Source organism: Lagenorhynchus albirostris, chromosome 7 (assembly GCF_949774975.1).
Source record: "Lagenorhynchus albirostris chromosome 7, mLagAlb1.1, whole genome shotgun sequence".
Taxonomy (NCBI): domain Eukaryota; kingdom Metazoa; phylum Chordata; class Mammalia; order Artiodactyla; family Delphinidae; genus Lagenorhynchus; species Lagenorhynchus albirostris.
The window spans coordinates 8,133,909-8,152,487 of record NC_083101.1 but is presented as its reverse complement, the minus strand read 5'-3'; the positions used below and the strand labels follow the sequence as shown (position 1 = coordinate 8,152,487).

Sequence of the window (18,579 nt, the reverse complement as noted above, 5' to 3'; positions counted from 1 at the left end):
TGACACAGCCTTCGACAGCAGCTTCCAGGCTTACTCCCTGCCTCTGTGGCCCTGGCCTGTCACAGCCCACCCTGGGGCCTTGACTCTGAGCCCCGTCTCCACCACCTTCTGGCTGGCAGCCTTTGGGCAAGTGCTGAGTTCTGTGCTGTGGGAGGGTGTCGGCCAGACGATCCCTGGCTGCTGCTGGAATGGTTCTTGTGAGTTCCTGAGAAGGCCCCAGCTCCCGTGAGGATGATGGGGGCACTGTGTCCATCACCCTTGTGAATGCCTGGGTGAGAGGAGCCAGGTCAGCCCGGAGGCCCAGGCTCACCGTGGCTGGGGGAGAGGCCCACTCAGGAGCGCCTCAGGGGCTTCTCCAGCTTCATACAACCAGAGAGGCTTTTAATCCTGGAGACGCTTCTGAGTGCAAGGGCCTGGGGATGACTGTGTGAGTGTGTCCGGGGCTGAGTGTCTGAGAACAGTATCCACTGGAGGGTGAAACGTGACCAGTAAGTGCAGAAGATCAGAACTTTGTGTCCTTTGTACTAACCCTCTTCCCCGAGGTCTCCTGTTTGTTGAGATTACACTGGTGATCATTACTACATGGATAGATGGGTGGGCGGATGGATTCCTGGGTGCAGAGATTGATGTATGACTGGGTGAGAGCATAGAGAGATTGATGTATGGCTGGCTGGCTGGGGGACTGGGCTGATGGAAGGACTGTGGATGAATGACTGGGTGGGATGGTGAGAAGTAGCAACTGATAAATGGATGACTGGATGGGATAGTTGGAAGATGGATAGATGACTTGGTGGGATGGATGGATGGATAGCTAGCTAATCGCTGCAGCTGCATACCCTACCAATGTCCAAGACACAGCCATCAGAAGGCTGTAGGGTGGCAGAAAGACTGCCCCTGGTACCCAGAGGCCACGCGCCTGCCTGTGGCTGTATCTTTCGCCCACTGGTCCCACATCCTCATGGTCTATCACATCCCTTCCTGAAAACTCCAGACCCGGAAGCCACCCTTGAAGCTGGGCTTAGCCCAGCCCCTACTCACCAGGGACCAAGTGCTGAGACGCAGGGCTACAGTGCAGCTGAGGATGCCAGTCGTGGGCATGGGCACCATGTAGCCACGGAGGAGGAAGCTGAAGCGCATGTCGCCACCAGGGCTCGGGGACAGCAGGCTCACACAGCTGCTCTTGGCCGCCTGGCTCTGGATGAGTTCCACGATCTCCATGTCAGGCCCCAAGTTCAGCTGGCAGCTGTCCAGCTGGATCGTGAGCTCAGGGATCGATGGGGACACGCTCACCTGCATGGGTAGGAAGGGGGACGAGGCACGGTCAGTTACTCTTAACGCTCTGCCCTGCCTGTTCTCATGAACTAAGCTAGACTCATTCTAGAGTTCCCGCTCCAGAACCTTGACGGTGGAAGGACAGTCGTGGGCCTGCCTGGAGCAAATGAGGAAGAAGAGGGGACATTCCAACCAGTGTCTGAGCTCTGCCTGTGCTCTCTCCCCTCCACCAAGCACCATGGGGGCTCCCTCCTCCCTCTGGGAAGTCAAGTTCCATTGGGTGGAAAGAAAGGCTCTGAGAAATCCCAGGCGTTGGCAACGCCTAAGAGGTCAAGTCCAGTACCTGCACAAAGCCCTGCTGCCCCAGCTCGATGGTGCTGGAGGCCTGGAGGAAGTGCGGGCTGAGGTAGAGGCCCAGCTGGAAGGAGAGGCTGTCCATGTTGACGCACTGCACCCTTTTCTGTGGGAGATGGGAGGGGGGCTCGGTCAGTCGGGGAGGCACCCAGCCAGGGAGGTAAGGGGTGGGAGCAAGAGTCATGGTCCAGAGTTGTTGCCTGACCTTCATCACCACCTTAAACCACCCCCCACCCCAAACTGAGATTTATCAAGAACTTGCTCTGCACGAGACCCGTGTGAAGTGCTTTTCATGCGTCATGATGCCTCATCCCGTATGGGGATCCTTTCCTATGCCACTATTAACAGGACCTTTGGGCCCAGAAAGCTTATGTGATTTGCCCAAGGCCGCACAGCCAATATGTGCATGAACCCTCTGACTTGAGAGGCTGAGAACATAACCCTAAACAGTACTGCTCCCGTTGCACGGAAGGGGAGACTGAGGCATGCTGGAGACACGTTGGCTTGCCAGGATCAGGGCCTGAGTTTCCTGAGGCCTGCTCCCTCCCAGGCCAGGAATGGACCCCGGGACCAGATGGGTTAGCACGGTGATCATCCCTCACCTGCTGTGGTGACGAGCTTGACAGGAGGTTGACAATCACCTGCAGGAACAGAGCCAAGGAGCTGGTCAGAGCTGGAAAGGAGCCCAGAGGGTATCCCGCCCAACGCGCCCATTTTTGTGGATGGGGAGACTGAGCCAATCAATGGCTAAACTTGTCTTCCTACTGAGCATCACACCCGCTCTCCCAAACGCCCCTCAGCCTGGAAGATCCAGGGGGCACCAATTAAGCCGGCCCTGATACCTTTCCCACCACAGCTCTTACCTCGTTACTGATCACATTTTCTGTCACTATCATGCCACAGCTGGAGTAGCCGCTGCGCAAGACAAGCTGGTCATCTCTGTCCTCAGCCTGGCAGCTGGAGTCCCAGAAGGTCAGGCTCGTGATGGTGCACCTCAGAGTCTGGGCCAGGGGTGGGGGGTGGGGGGAACGGTGAGGAGGCACGGGGCTCCCGGGGGCCTGTCAATCACACCCCAGCACCAAGGACTGACCACCCCCCAGGGGTCCCAAATCACAGCCATGCCTCTGCTCCCTTCCCCATTTTCATTAGTTTTCATCATCCCACACCACTTAAGACTACTTTTCCTGAACTTGACAAACACTTTTGTACTTAGCAATAAGATCTGTGACATCATGAGTGTTTCCTTCTCTACAGACATATATACTCAGAGAAATTGTGTGGCTTTGTTGGTTTCTTTTTTCCTTTTTTTTTGGCCGTGCTGCCCGGCATGCGGGATCTTAGTTCCCCCTGCAGTGGGAGCTCAGAATCTTAATCACTGGACCGCCAGGGAAGTCCCTTTTTTTCCCCTCATTTTTAACAAATGGCATCATATCGTCCTTCATGCTTTAGTTTGGTTTTCTCACTGAACAATAAATCACAGACATCTTTCCGCGTTTATACTATAGATCTGCAACATTCTTTTTAACTGGAGTGTAATGTTTCAAAGATCGATAGATTACAGTGTATACATCCAGACCTCTTGGGACAGGACAGCAGTAATGCCAGCCATCGCTGGTCCCTCCACCTCCCAGACATCTGTCTGGCCATGCAGAGGCAAAGGAGGAGGGGGAGATGGGCCGCAGACAGGTGGAGCTTCACCTAGGCCCCAATACCCCACACCCCATAAATGTAGAGTTAAACGTCATTCTAAAAATCCCTGAGAACATGCATGACTTGTCAAGGCTCTGGCAGAGAGAGTTCCTGCCTCGGAAAAACTAGAAAAAAAATCACAAAGGAAAAGATGACCAGCTAGGATGGCCCAACGTTTTCAAATGTCCAAAAAATTTAAAAACCCTCTGGCCAAAATTTAAAGAACTCTAACAAACCGGGAGAGATTGTTTCAATAAGAATGATGGACAAAGGGCCACAAATGTCTTTCTTCATGTAAAAAGCTAATAAAAATCATCAAGAAAAATACCAAGTTACAACGCACACAGAGACTTTGGTTACTATCAGTCGCACGAAGCCAAGCCCAAACTCACTACTAATCAAAGAAGTAGAATTCAAACAAGAACGGAGGGCTTCCCTGGTGGCGCAGTGGTTGAGAGTCCGCCTGCCGATGCAGGGGACACGGGTTCGTGCCCTGGTCCGGGAGGATACCACATGACGCAGAGCGGCTGGGCCCATGAGCCATGGCCGCTGAGCCTGCGCGTCCAGAGTCTGTGCTCCGCAACGGGAGAGGCCACAACAGTGAGAGGCCCGCGTACCGCAAAAAAAAAAAAAAAAAAAAAAAAAGAATAGAACACAGTGTTCCCACTCTCACATCAGCAAAAAGTTTTTTAGACAAAAAATAATAATTTTGGGAGAGAGAGAGTCAAAGTGGTCTCATTAATCAGCAATGAAAATTGGAATCATCTATTGGAAAGCCGGTTGGCAACATGTATCAAAACTTCCAGAATGTTCACTCATTTTGACCCAGAAATCTCACTAATGTGGAAACCTATCCTAAGAAATTAATCCTATTTAAAGAAAAATTTCATATGCACAATGACACTTTCTGCATATTTATAATATTACAGAATTGGAAACAACCCAAATGTCTAACGAGGGAGGAGGAGTTAATTATGGCATGTCAGTATCATGGGATTGGATGTGCTTTTAAAGTGATGTTATTGGGGCTTCCCTGGTGGCCCAGAGGTTAATAGACCATGCTCTCAATTCCAGGGGCCCGGGTTCAGTCCCCGGTCAGGGAACTAGATCCCGCATGCAAGCCTCAACTAAAGATCCCACATGCCACAACTAAGAGCCCGCCTGCCGCAACTGAGACCCGGCGCAGCCAAATAAATAAATCAATGTTAAAAAAATAACCAAAAAGTGATATGATTAAGTACATATGTCAAAGTTTTAAAAATACATTAAATGAATATAGCAGGAAACAGATAATTGCATCCAATATGATTAAACTGTATAAGAAATACACAGAGAAAACATTCCAGAAAGAAATCCACCAAATTGTTGGTGGCCATTGTCTTTGGATGGGGTGACTGAGATTTTCTTCTAATTTTTTCCACATTTAAAAAAGCCTGTGTTATTTTTATAATAAACATCTTTGTTCTTCAGTTAGGCAGAGATCATACTGTATAGATATTCTAAGTGGCCACTCAGCTCAGCCTCCATTTAGGATTAATAATGACGCCTACCTAGTATCTATTTATTGAGCACTTACTGTTCCACACCTGGCTGGGTCGTCAGACCTCATGTAATTCTCACCACACGGTAGGGACCATTATCAACCCCATTTTACAAGTGGAAAAACTGACGCTTGCCGAGGGATATGATCTGTCCCCCTGCCTGGATTAGGACCCCAAGATTCTTGGGCTAGAGGAAGGACCAGTTGCCCATGTCAGCTGGGCCGGAGGCCAGGAGTTCCCTTACCGAGATGAGGTCTTTGTTGAGTACCAGCGTCATGACGTCGTCGGAGCACTTGGGCTGGATCAGGGACAGGAGCAGCTCCTGGTTGCAGCCCTCCTTGGGAGGGGTGGTCTGGACCGGTGTGGGTGAGGGCTGCAGCCCACTGCCTGCAGGGCAGCAGAGGCAGCCGGCAGACAGTCACTGCAGGCTCGCTGTGCTCTTAAGCACTAAGCACTTCTATAGCTAGGTACTCTCAGTGTCCCCGAGAGGCAGGTGAGGAAAATGGGGCAACTTGCCCAGCACACACAGCAGCTGGGCATGGCTACAGATCCAAGGGGAGGGCAAGGGAAGGGAGGGGGGCGAGGAAGGGATCCCGGTGCTCACCACAGCTGGGTGCCCTCAGAGAGACGACACTGGCCAGAGGGAGCTCCACAAAGGACGCTACTACACTGGCGTTGAGCCTCCGGGCCTCCCCCAGCAGGCCTTGGGTTGTGTTTGGGAGGTGGAAGCCAGGGATGTTCTTCTCCGGAAAGATCTTGAAGGAGTATTCACCAGTGGTCTAATGACAGGGAGAGAGGCAGAGCAGGGAGCTACAGACACAGTCAGGGGGCACACGGCCTGGCGGGGGCACCTGCAGGCCAGTGAGGGTCTGCCAGGCCTCGATCCTGCTCTCTCCTTCGCTCCTGCTGTTTCCCCTGCCTGGGCCACCTCCCCTCATCTACTGGCTCCTGTTCGTCTTTCAACTCAGCTTGGAGTTCACCTCTCCAGGAAACTTTCCTGACCCTGTGGGCTGGGTTAGGGGCCTCCCTAAGGGATCATGGAAGACTTCCTGGAGGAGGTAACATCTAGGTGAAGGTCTGAGGGAAGAATAGATAGTGCACAGAAGGAGAGGTTGGGGGCAGAAGGATCATCACGTATAAAGCCTCAGGGCTGGGGCGATGGTGCAGGGAGTTTGGTTTCTTTCTTTGGGGAGCCTTGGGGAGACCTGAACGGGGTCTCACCCAGATCTGCATGTTGTGGTTGGCGTCGATGAGCCAGGACACGTAGGGTGGACCCTGAAGGATGAGCACGGCGGCGTCGGGATCCCTCGAAGCACAGCTCAGCTCCACCTTCACGGTCACTGTCCGGGGCCTGTGGGGAGACAGACCCCCGCATCAGAGCGGGCGGTAGTGCAGGGTGCAGGGGACGGGGTGTGGAGGGTTGGTGCTTGACCTGGACTTGCGGGGCAGGGGCAAGACCTGGGGTCGGGTGGGCAGCGACTGCGCTCTTAACTTGGTGGGTCGTGGGTCCGTGGGGTGGACGAGGAAACGCGCGGGGTCCCGAGATAGGTGGGGGTGACAGTACTCTGACCAGGCCAGGGGCGGGGCTGAGGCTTGGACAGAGGCGGGGCTTTATAAAGGGGTGGGGCTGGGGGGGTGGGGCGGGCACCCTTACCAGGCCTCTGGGCCCGGCAGGACCCTCAGGATGTGCGCCTCCTTGTGGCCAGCCACGCCTTCCAAGCGGCAGCCCCGGACGGGGGCCTGGGCGTTAGGGCTCCATTCGAGTGTGTGGCCCATGTCCTTGTGGGGTTCCAGACTGCAGGAAGATGGTGACCTCGGGGCTGCGGAGACAAGCGCAGTTACGTCTCCTCCTCGAGCAGCCTGGCATCTAATACAGGGGCCCACCCTCAGCCACAGAAACGGTGGGGGAGGCAGGATGGAGGAGCAAAGAGTGAGGGGCATGGGAGGACCGGGGTTCGAATCACCCCTCCACCACTTACAGCAGAGGGACCCAGGGGAAGTCCCTGGCCTCTGTTTGCTCATCTGTCAACACAGGGTTAATTTAAGGTATGAACTCATGGCATAATGCTAGGGAGGCAGCCCTGCAACCACCAGCACATCATCCCCCTTTTATCTTTCTTATAGAATTTACCATGACCTGAAATTATAGGATTTGTTTGTGTACATATTTACTATCATCTCCCCACCACAGGGCCGGCTCCAGGAGGGCAGGGTCTGGGTCTGTCCGCACAGAGTCCCCAAATGCCTAGCATAGGGCTTGCTGCCTAGTAGGTGCACAAGAAATAATAAGAAAGTGCTGTTTTTATAGTTCAAGAAACTCACAAAGAGCAGCAATTTCACATGGTTCAACCTAACATTTGGTGAAGGGGTAACCGCTGTCCTGAGAGCGCGCTGACTTGCTACGTGTGACCTGGGGCAAATCACATCCCCTCTCAGTGCCTCGGTGTCCACATCCGAGGAGTGAGCCAGAGGAGTTCACGTTCCTCCAGAGCCGCGTCCTGAACCCAGAGCGGCTGTCGGGGAAGCTGACCTTGGTCCAGACGGAGGAGGATGCTCTGGGGATTGTTCAGCTCAGCAGCAGAGGTGACGGGGCCCTTCGTATCCGCCCAGTTGAGGAGCTCACCCTTGGTAGCGAAGGGTGGCAGCTGTGTGGTGTTGACCTTGGCGGGCTCTTGGAGGATGACCAGGTTGGGGTTCTGGGGAGATACGTGAAGGCTCAGGGTGCTGTTCCCGGGCCTGAGTCCCCTCTGTCCCATGCAGGAGGTCAGGAGCTAATCTGAGGAGGCAGCGGTTTGGCGGAGCAGAGGCCAGGCCTGAGGGTGCTGAGGCTGGTGGACCTGAAGTTAGCTCACAGTCCCCTGACGAGGGCTCCCCCAGAGCCGGATCTGTCCATCTCCTTTCTACACCTGGGGAGCTGGATGGACACAACCACGTGCCTCCACCTGTCCAAACATCACCCTCGCACCCCGCCATAGGCATCCTCATTCAGCCCACACTTAACGACATCTGTGGTCACTGTCTGTTCCCCCCACACTCTAAGGTCTGTGAGGGACAACGCCTGCCTCGCCCACCCCTGCAGGGGACTTGACACATAGTAGGCACTGAGGAATATTTGTCTAACTTCGTGCTGGGCCTTGCGCCCAGCACTGGGATCCTGACATGGCAGCTTCTCCCTGATGCCTGGCACACGGCAGGTGCTCCCTGCACGTGGGAAGGGAGAAGGCAAGAGAGAAGAAATGGATGAATTCATGAATGAATGAAGGACAAACAGGGGTGGTCCCTGCTCTGGGGGATCTTACCATCCAGAAACTAGTCATGCCTCAAGTCATTTGAAACACAGAAGACAGAGCATATTATTTAATAAGAAACAAAGGAGCAGGACACGTCCCCTGGATGGGCAGGGATGAGAATCCGGGCGGCTCCAGCACCTCACTGCCTCCACTGCCCACGCCTCAGGAGAGACTCTGCTGGGCTGGGGAAGGAAATAGGAAAGACTTCCCGGTGTAGGTACTCTGGTGAAGTCAAAGGGTTCAGAGGAAGCTGTTGGGGCCACAGACTCAAGAGAGGTCCTTTTCCATCTGTCTCCAAAGCCAGAGGCACTGCGCTGAAGCAGCAGCAGCATAAGGGCTTCAGGCAAGATACTAAGGGGGACTGCCTGACAGTGGCAAGAGGCAAGACACCATAGAACGGTCCACCCGGAATGGAGCTGGACTGTAACAGGGAGGCAAAGTGATGAGCACCTGGGTGAGGAGCCCAGCGCCCGCCCGCATGGAAGGGCTGGGGCAGTGGATGAGAGCTGGAGAGTCTGGGGGCGGGGGGACTTTTAGCCATCTGACCCTCAGGGTCAGCTCTGTAAAATGGGGACGTAATAGGGATTAAAGGGCAAGGCGTTTCTCAGTCTCCTGGCGCTGGGTCTGGCACAGAGGCCTGCGCCCCCGTGAGGCTCTCTGTCCCTCCAGCAGCGTCCCGGCTCCGGCTGCGGGGGCCCGGCTCCGGAAATTGCGGGCCGAGGCCGCGCGCGGCTCCGGAGGTGCCCCCGGCCCGGCCCCCCGGCCGTGTATTCTTAGCGTGGGCGGGGGGGTGGGGGGAAGGAAGGCTTGGCGGAGGTCTGAGCCGGCGGCTGCTGCGACCTTCCGGCCCGGCGGGCGGGCGCTTTTCACGGGCCCTGCGTCACCCGGAACCCCGCCGCCGGGCCTAGATCCCGGGGTTGGGCCGCCAGGGCGTCCGGGAATGGGAAGGGGAAAGGGGAGAGTCGAGAGGAAGGAGGAGCCGTGGCAGGATCTCGCTTTCCCGCACTGGGAGCCGAGGGATGTGCCGCGTGGGGTCGGTCGGCTCTGCCCTCCTGGTTGGCTTTCGTTAGGCTTGCAACTTCCCTCCCAGGGCCGTCCGGGCTGGCCAGCCCCGTCTGCCTCTGTGCTGCCCCTGCCGCCAGTCCCGCACCCCCTCAACTTCTCTCCGTGTCTGGGCCCGTCTCCCAGGCAGCCCTGTATCTGGGCCTCTCTTCAGGTCCCCAGCTCCTCTCTCCCGCTGCTGGAACTCTGTGGTCTCTGAGAGTCTGTCTATTCCTCTCACAACAGGCCCGCCCTCTTTCCGTTGTCATTTTTCTTCCTGTGTCTCTCTCGCATTTGTTATCTTTGCTCTCCCCCGGGCTCTGGCTCCCTCCCCTCTGCTTTCTCTGGCTGTAAACAACAGCTGCTCGCATCTGGGGATCACCTCCCAGGGCCTTCCATGTGGAGGGGGCAGTGCCGTGGTCCGCCCCACCTCCTCCAGCCCTGAACTTCCTTTCTGTGGGTCCCGGACAGTGGAAATCCTCTCTCTGGTGGATGTGTCTGACACTTACTATCTGAATTTTTTTTAAAATAATTTTTCTCCAACTTAGGCCATGCTAATTATAGCAAATCTTGCAAATTCAACAAAGTTTAAAGAACAAAACATATCTCTCCAAATCCCACTCCCCAGCCATAAGTACTGTCTTGTTTTGTTTTTCACCAGGGAATTCCCCATAACTACCGATAACGCATTGTTAGGTTTCTTTTGTTTGGTTTTGGTTTTGGGGCCACTCCGTGCAGCATGCAGAATCTTAGTTCCCTGACCAGGGATCAAACCCATGCCCCCTGCATTGGAAGCGTGGAGTCTTAACCACTGGACGGCCAGGGAAGTCCATCATTGTTAGGTTTCTTCCTGGCCTTTTTTGTCTGCACTTAAATATTTTCAAATTTATGTCTTGTAACTTTCTCAAAGACAGTGACAAGGTTATTTTATGGGACTATCCTCAGTTCTCCCACTGCACATATGGGAAAACTGAGGCTATGAGAGGGGATTGGAGTTGGCCAGGGTTGCACATCAACCTGATTCCCACCTCCAGGTTTGGGCTCTTTATCCCAGGTTCTGTTGCCCTTTGCGTTCTCCCTGTCAGGGCCCCATGGGATTCACCAGGCAGGGCCCTGGTGAATAATGTCAGAATGAAAACGAGAAGTAGGGGACGCTGGCCCACAGATGTGGACAGCGGGCCCGTGCCTGAGGCTGGGGCTGGAGGTAACACACTCACGTAGGCCAGGTGGAGTGGGATTCCCGGAGCCTGCAACTTCAGGAAGATGGTCTTGTTAGTGCTGAGGACCAGAAGCACCTCTCGGGGCAGGGTGCCGTTGTGCTTGGATGTCTGCAGAGTCAGCTCCAGCACTGACACCTCCTGGAACGGGGGCAGGGGAGAGACACATACAGAGACCAGTCAGATTGCACAGGCTGTGCCACCAGATCAGTAGTGACGACTCATTTACTGTAAGCTTCCACTCCATTCTCCCTGCCCAGCTTGTCCACTCCTGTCTCCCAGAGCCCAGCACAGTGCCTGGCCCTCAGGAGGTACCCAGAAAAAATATTTGCTGAGCGAATGAAGGAGATGAGTCCCGGCAAATCCAAGGAGATGTTTCTTTAAGGGTAGCGGGGAGGGATAGATTGGGAGTTTGGGATTGACATGTACACACGGCTATATTTAAAATAAAACGCCTTGGGCTTCCCTGGTGGCACAGTGGTTGAGAGTCCGCCTGCCGATGCAGGGGACACGGGTTCGTGCCCCAGTCCAGGAAGATCCCACATGCCACGGAGCGGCTGGGCCCGTGAGCCGTGGCCGCTGAGCCTGTGCGTCCGGAGCCTGTGCTCCGCAACAGGAGAGGCCACAACAGTGAGAGGCCCGCGTACCGCAAAAAATAAATAAATAAATAAAAAGTAAAATAAAATAAAATGCCTTTCCATGAAAATAAATAAGTAAATGCAATGAACCTGAACTTTATCCAGTAGTCAGTTGAGGTTTATTATTCCCACAGAGCACCTGCTGTGTACCAGGCCTGCAAACGCCTGTGTGACTTAGAGAGTACCCTGTGCCCTTTCTCTGTCCCTATGCAACAGCGTTGAGGCATCAAACCCTCCCCAGTTTGCAGTATTCCTGTTTGCTTTACTATTTTAAAGTACTAAATACTCATGTTTTGTTGAGTAATACCATTATTTTGATATTTTATAAGAAATGTAAGTTGAAATCATTTATGTCTTGAGAGGTACCGACTGCATTAAAAATTTTAATTGATCATGGTGTATGCATTTAGAATGCTTTCATAACAACGACAACAACAATAATTAATACCTCACACTTATATAGTGCTTACTAAGTGCTTGGACTATTCTAAGTGCTTTACACATTGACTCACTTAATCCCCACGACAACCCAAAGAGGTAGGTACCATAGTCATTCTCACTCACAGAGGAGGAAGTGGGGCACAAAGAGGTGAAGTCATTTGCCCATCATCACACAGCAAGTAAGTATGGAGCTAAGATCTCTACTCTCAACCGCTATCCTGTCCCATCACGTTTTTCTATACCTCCTTATTCTCAAGAAGAAAAAGAACACAGCAATCCACAAGGCAAAGCTTCTATCGAAAGAAGAACCCCTGCTCTGCTCAAAGACTCTCTGAACCAACGGAGTATGAACAGGTGACTCCTGAAACTGAGACAGGTATAGGCCTCAGAAGCCCCGTCCTCACGAGGACAAAGACAGATGGAAACACTTGACTGAAACACAAACTCCAGAGGCTCTCAAAAGCTGGCAGTCTCTCCAAAGAGACAAAAAGCTGACCCTCCCCAAATCTCCTCAAACTTATCAAAAAGGAGACAGATATTTCAAGATGAAGACATCAGTGGAAAGTTTTTAGATTTAACTTCTAATTATCTCCGGGCCATTTCCCCAACTGATGTCACAGAGCCAGAGAGTGTTTCAGCTGCTGGAAAAATCTGCCAGAAATATTTCCGTTACCTAAAAGTGACACCATAATCACTCTTTGTAAGTTTGCTCTTTGAAACAACAACAGAAAAGCAAATAATGTTTCATTTTCAATGTTTCATAAATAATTTTTTTCATTTTAGTGAGCTATTTACGTTGCCTATTTTTTGAATAATCACTTTTATACTAATTTATAGTAGAATGATGTATCTCAAACTTATGTCTGTATAAGTTCACATTTTTGATTAATTTATGTTTTCTAATGGGTCTATAACTTTTGGATTTTGAAATATCTTGTTTCATCAATTTTTAAAAATATTATGCATTCTAAACACTTGAAGAATTAAATACTGGATTTAATATCATATTCTGGTAAAATATGAAACACCAATCTAAAGGTCAGAACTGACATTTTGTTCCAGGATTTTGATCAGTACTTGAAATTAACCGGAGTGAAGGAAGACCCACCTCCGCAGTGTCAGGAAAGGCCCGGGCACTGCTGACCTGCCTGAACCATCAAGAAGGTACCCACCCCAGCTTCCTTACCTTAGTTGCCTGTGTATCATTAGCTTGAACAATCGAATATGATTGCACAACTCTGTGTATTTGATAAAAACCACTCAACTGTACACTTTAAACAGGCAAATGTTTTCACGATAAAGCTTTTAAAGAAACAACAATCAAATATCAGTAATTTCACGTGGTTCCACCTAATCTGTGCCCGGTCCTGTGCTGTGAAAGTTGCGCATGCTCTCATGAAGCAGGGTCAGGTACTCTCCCATTTCACAGATGCAGCCATCGGGGGCAGGGAGGTCACATGCCAAGGTGAGTGATGAAGCCAGGCGCCCCGTGCACATCAGCCTGGTGCCACAGTGGGTGCCTGGACCCCTGGATACCTCACCTGGACCGTGTCCTTCCTCTCAATCCTGCCGCTCCCCAGACTGCCCCACAGTTCATCACTGTCCAGCCCCATCTGTCTGTCCTCCCACAGAGGAGTAGACCTTGAGGCCCATACATGGTGAATAGATGGGCCCCATGGTTTGGAGGTGCCACGGCTGCTGCAGATGAGGAGATCCCTCCTCTGCCCTTGGGTGGGCACCCGCAGGCCGAGAGTGTTGCAGGTGACAGAGCGACTGGGAGCGCAGCCCCTGAGCTGGGAGGAAAGAGCCCTGTGAACATCCGTTCCTGCTGCCGCTCTGTAACTGTCCCAGTTTCTCTGTGCCTCAGTTTCCCCATCTGTGAAATGGGAGTAAGACAGGGTTGGGAACCAAAACCAGGTGGGGCTCGGGACAAAGGAAGTTAAAAAAGAGAAGTAGAGGTCAGGGTCGGGTCATGCTGAGGGTGAGGGGGTTAGGAGGCTGGAGCTTGGTGACGTTTGTCATGACATCTGGCTGTGCTCCCGGGGCTCACATACCAATCCCCCAATTCAGTTTTCACCAAGTCCCTCCCTGTAGAGTTGGGGGCTGGGAAGGGGGTGAGGGCTGAGGCCCAAAGAGGGGCAGGCAGGGGCCAGGGCCACACAGCACGCGAGTCATGTGGAAACTCGGCTGGCTGGGCTCCCTGGGGTCTCTGAGCCCTTGGGCCGAGCCGAAGGCCAGCTGGTTACCAGAAAAACCCAGTCAGGGTTTCCACAGCAAACATTTCCATCTCATGGCCCTGACTCATCAGCGTGGTAACTCACACGCTGACTTCCCTCTTCCCTCTTCCCTCCCAGCCTGGAGCCCAAAGGCAAAGAAAGGGGCCTGCCTTGCCCCCCACCCCAAGCTCCCAGTCTTCCCAATGTCATCCTGGGAATTCTGGGAGCCCAGCCGAGGCGGGCAGGCCAGCCAAGCCCTCTCCCCCAGCTCTGCAACCTGGGCCGGCCTGGGCCCTCCCCGGCCCCCTCCCTGAGCCAGTGGGCGGGAGACCATGTTTCTATTTTTGTGCCCGTGTCCCACAGATGCCATTGTTGGCCCAGCAGTCAGTGGCGGGAAGGGGAGATTTCGGTGAGGAGGTCCTGAGTGCTAGTAGCCACTTATAGAAAGTCGCTTCCAGCAATTCTTCTAGGAGTGGAGCCTCGGGGCTGCCTGCAGCCCCGCCGCCCCCACTCCGAGGGCCAGACTGGAGCCGGCCAGATTGGAGCCAGCCGTCCTCTGTCCACCCCAGCAGACTCAGACGGCACATGCAGGCAGGGTAACGGGTGAAGGGGGTCAAAGCCAGACTGACCTGAATTCAAACCCAGGCTCAGTCATTCGCTTGTGACCCTGGGCAGTTACTTCCTCTCTCTGGGCCTCGGCTTCCTGATCTGGAAAATGGGCTGAACAATATACCCACTGCATAGACTTGTGAGGATTCAGTGAGAGTCTGCCTGCAAAGCGGGTCGTCCAGTGCCCATGGTAGTATTGCTAGATTGGCTTTCACGACCGCCGGTTCTCTCCCTGCCCGCTCATCCAGAGGAGTGCCATGGTTTGGGGGCTGAGGAGGCTGGTGTTAGAGCTGGGCAGCAGTTAGCTGGAATTGGGACCTACTTCAGCCACGCCACCCTGCAGCTTCCCCTCTCTGGGCCTCAGTCTCCCCATCTGTGCAGGGAGGAGCTGGGCTCAGTGACGTTCCATCTGGCCTCCTGGGGCTCCTCCTGGCATCTGGGGGTCATGGTCTCCAGCCAGGTGGCTACAGGGTGGGCTTCCAGAACACCCAGGAGAGGCATGCTTCTCTCCCCAGCTGAGGGTCCCTGGTCAGCCCGTGTTCTCCCCACATCCCCAGTTCATTTGTCTGAGAGACCAGCACTGGGCCCAGCCTGGGGCTTCTATGCTGTCAAAGGGGGACAGGAAAGAAGGCACAAGCCTGTCACCAAGGAGCTTGGCAGAGAACAAGAGTAACACCCGCAAACTGTCAGTGACACCACTAACCTCTTGGGGATGGACAATAGGCAAATGCTTATACACACGTATATTTCCCCTTCCTTCCGTTATTCACCCACCGACCCATGCATCCATCCAGTACCTGGACTGACCCTGAGCTGAACACTGGGGATACAGCACTGAGAGAGCAGATGCAATCCCTGTCCAGTCTGTCTGACCCCCAGCCCATGCCCCTCCACCAAGCTTGCCCCTAATATCTGCAAGGCCTGGCACAAGAACATATATGACAGCCCCTGGCCCCAGCCCACCTTGCTTCTCTTCACATGGACACGTGTGGAAAACCAGCCTGGATGCCCAAGCTCTGCCATGCTCACTCCTCCCAGCCCCCTGTGCCCCCCACTGCTGAGTCCATCACTCAGTACCAGGGCTGCTGACGCCCACCTCTGCCTCCCCCAGGAGTGGCCCCAGGGCAGGGGCCAGGTCTGCTTTCTCTCTGCACCATCAGTGTCCACCCTTAGTCACCTCACCCAGCCTTCAGGTCTAAGGGAGCTGACCCCAGCCGTGCAGTGCCCCTTCTAGAGGAAAGGACAAGAAAGAGCCCCATCCTACCCTGGGAGGAGGCCCAGCGCATTTGGGCAGGGAATTCTGGAGTCCTGGGTTCCCAGGGTAGGGACGCAGGTCCCTTCGGCAGATTCCCCACCCAGGGCAGGGGAGATGCAACTGGACAAGGGCCAGAGAGGGGCTGCAAATTGTGGGTGCCAGGCAAGGACCCCTTGCCCAGGTCTGCGGGCGGCACTGCCTTCCACAGCCCTTCACAGCCTCCCAGGATGGTCTGGGGGAACCCGTGGGCCCCCTGCCCTCCCTCTGCCCGAGCAGCCTTGTCTGCCCGTCTCCCCAGGAAAGAGTCGATGCCAGAGCCCCGTGAGTCGTGTGCTCGGGGGTGGGCAAGGCAGCGTCAGTTCCCCGAGTTTGCCCAGAAGTGGGGTGAATCAGCGGCCGCTTCAGCTCTGGCTGTCTGGGGTTTGTTAGGAGGACAGCAGATCAGTGTAGTCGGCCTGACGGGAACTGCTGAGACACCAGGCCGGTTTCCTGTCTCCGCAGGTCAGGATATGACCCTAGGCCCCCTCCCGGAATCCAGGCTCCAGCTTGCCCTTCGGGGACCCAGCAAGATAGAGCCCCTGCCCAGCAGCCCCCTTGTCTGTCTGCAAACCTTCCCAACACACACATACCCCCCTCCGAACCTCTCTTCCCCGAGGCTCTTGGCCGCCACAACTCATCTGCCGCCCACCCACAGGAAATCTAAGGCTTCAGAGGCCGCGTGGGGATGCAGGGGAAAGCTGTTTCTCTGTGCCAGGGTTTGGAGGCAGCAGCCATAGGTTGGGAGGGATTGGGCCCGTTGCTGAGACGGTCGCCACCCACGCCACCGCTGCCCGCTCGTGTTTCTTGCCTCTAGGCCTTTGCTCACACAGTGCCTTCTGCCTGGAATGCCCTTGACTCCCCTCTCGGTCTGGCTAGACACTGGGAGTCGTTCCCCGAATGCCTCCTTCCCTCCACGCTCAGTGATCATCCTCCCGGGGGCAGCAGGCCCCTGCATCCCCTTCCCCAGCTGCCGAGTCCATCACTTGGTGCCAGGGATGCCAGTGCCCACCTCTGCCTCCCCTGTGAGTGGCTCAAGGGCAAGGGCCAGATCTGCTTTCTCTCTGTACCATCAATGCCCAACATAGGCTGGGCACAGAGCAGGCACCTTGCGAGGACTGGTTGAGGGGGACTGTTGAGCTGTAGACCCCCTTCTTGGGGGCCGCCTGGGGAGGAAGATGTCTCCCAGGGAAGCCACGGGTCTTTCGTTGTCACGGTAGTAGATCTGGTGGGATCATGGGCTCGACCCTTGGGGCAAGAAGCCAGGAGCACCCAGCTCCGTCAGGCTAGACCTCAGCTTCCCCCTTTGCAGATGGACTCACAGTCCCTGTTTCAGCCACCTCATAGCAACAACCTATGAGGATCAAATTAGTTGACTGACGTGAAGATGTGCTGCACACTGTAGCGTGCTCAGCTGAATGAGGGTATTGACAGGGGAGACGCGGAGCCCACAGAGGAGACGTTATGATAACAACAGGCAGAGCTGCTGAACATCGAGGGTGGCTCTGGGCAGGCCCGAGCTCAGGATTTTGCCTGTGCTACCCCACTGGATTCTCACAGCCCCCTGTGAGCTAGGTACGATTATCACCTCCATGTTTCCCAGGGAAAACCAAGGCTTGGAGAGGTGGCCCAAGATCGAGCCCCTGTAAGTGGTGGGGGGTAAGGTTCAATTCAAAGACTGTCTGGCTCCAGAGCCCATGCTCTTAACGCTGGCCTCAAGGTCACATGGCAGTGCATTCATTCATTCATACATTCAACAAAGAGTCATTGGTATACTCCAGGCCCTGGGCCAGCTTCTGCTACTCCATGATTCTTCGGTGAGTCCCTTAGCCCAAGAAGTGTGTGTCTACTGGAGCGTGGGGAGGAGTCCCTTCTGCATGCCAGGCACGATACGAGGTGCTCCAGGACTGGAACCCCCATCTCCCGAGCCCTGGCTCTCTCCATCACCCCCTCCAACAAACAGGTCCAGCCGTCCTGGAGCCTGCAGCCTGACTCCTTGAGTTAAAAGCCGGACACTCCATGGACTGAGTTCTCTGGAAGAGGCAGAGTGTGACAGGGAGATTCTGTTGTCATGAGCTCTCTAGGATGACATATTACAGCAGCACCCTGTCATGCCCTTAAAAACCCTCCAATGACTGTCACTGCCCACAGGATAAAGACCGAACCCCTTCCTATGGCAACGGGGCCTTGTCCATCTCCCCAGCCCTGCCCCGAGGTGAACTGTAAGCTCCGATGCAGTGAATCACATGCCAGCCTCAGCTGAGTCCCACTTTCCTGCCTGTACGTTCACTCTACCCTCTGCTCTTCCCCACGGCCTCCTTCATTCCGTGGACTCTGGCCGTTCTTACTGTTCCTGCTTCCTCCATGAAGCCCGGCCTAATCCCATAGCAGCTGGCCTACCCCTGCCCTGCGCCCCCCGAGAAAGCACCAGTCATCTGGGTGCTGGCTGTCTGTCTACATATCTGTCTCCAATAGACCTGGGTGCTTGGCCAGGAGCCTTCTCTGACACTGGCTCACTGTTGAGTGATTGGGGCTGGGGGGGTCCCAGTGCCACCCAGGCGAGGCACAGAGACCTGAACATCCGAACACACGTAATGAACTTACAGAGGGCAATCCCATTTTCCATATCATGAGCAAACTTGAAAAAAATTACAATGGCTATGGAAACCACACAACGTGTGTTTGGCGCTATCTTCGACTTGGGGATTATCAAGACCCACAGTCCTGGTGGCAGGCAGGGTGGTGGGGAGCAGGCCCCCCGATATTGGTGGTCTTGGCACTGTCTTATCACTGCACAAATGCAGGGCAACCTAACAGTTTTGGGGGCCACAAGTTCACCCCGAGCTGACACCACTAAATCGCTATCAGGACCTGAGGCCGCGTTGGCCAGGTGTGGCTGCCAACCCCGGGCAGGCCAGGCGCCGGCTGAACACTGAGATCCACTGGAGACCCAGGTGACGGCCTAGCTTGGAGTCTTGGG

At 54.6% G+C, this 18,579-nt stretch overlaps 1 protein-coding gene across 1 annotated transcript in view; it reads right to left on the bottom strand.

Moving 5' to 3' along the window:
• The window catches only part of ENG (endoglin), a 29,811-nt gene that overhangs the window by 2,100 nt on the left and 9,132 nt on the right, over positions 1 to 18,579 (bottom strand). The window contains exons 3-12 of the mRNA XM_060154278.1: positions 10,405 to 10,545; positions 7,387 to 7,552; positions 6,511 to 6,676; positions 6,078 to 6,207; positions 5,461 to 5,635; positions 5,101 to 5,243; positions 2,490 to 2,627; positions 2,229 to 2,267; positions 1,616 to 1,732; positions 1,039 to 1,290 (exon numbers count right to left, since the gene is read on the bottom strand). Coding sequence (XP_060010261.1) covers positions 1,039 to 1,290; positions 1,616 to 1,732; positions 2,229 to 2,267; positions 2,490 to 2,627; positions 5,101 to 5,243; positions 5,461 to 5,635; positions 6,078 to 6,207; positions 6,511 to 6,676; positions 7,387 to 7,552; positions 10,405 to 10,545 — 1,467 coding nt within the window. The remainder of the gene's footprint in view (positions 1 to 1,038; positions 1,291 to 1,615; positions 1,733 to 2,228; positions 2,268 to 2,489; positions 2,628 to 5,100; positions 5,244 to 5,460; positions 5,636 to 6,077; positions 6,208 to 6,510; positions 6,677 to 7,386; positions 7,553 to 10,404; positions 10,546 to 18,579) is intronic.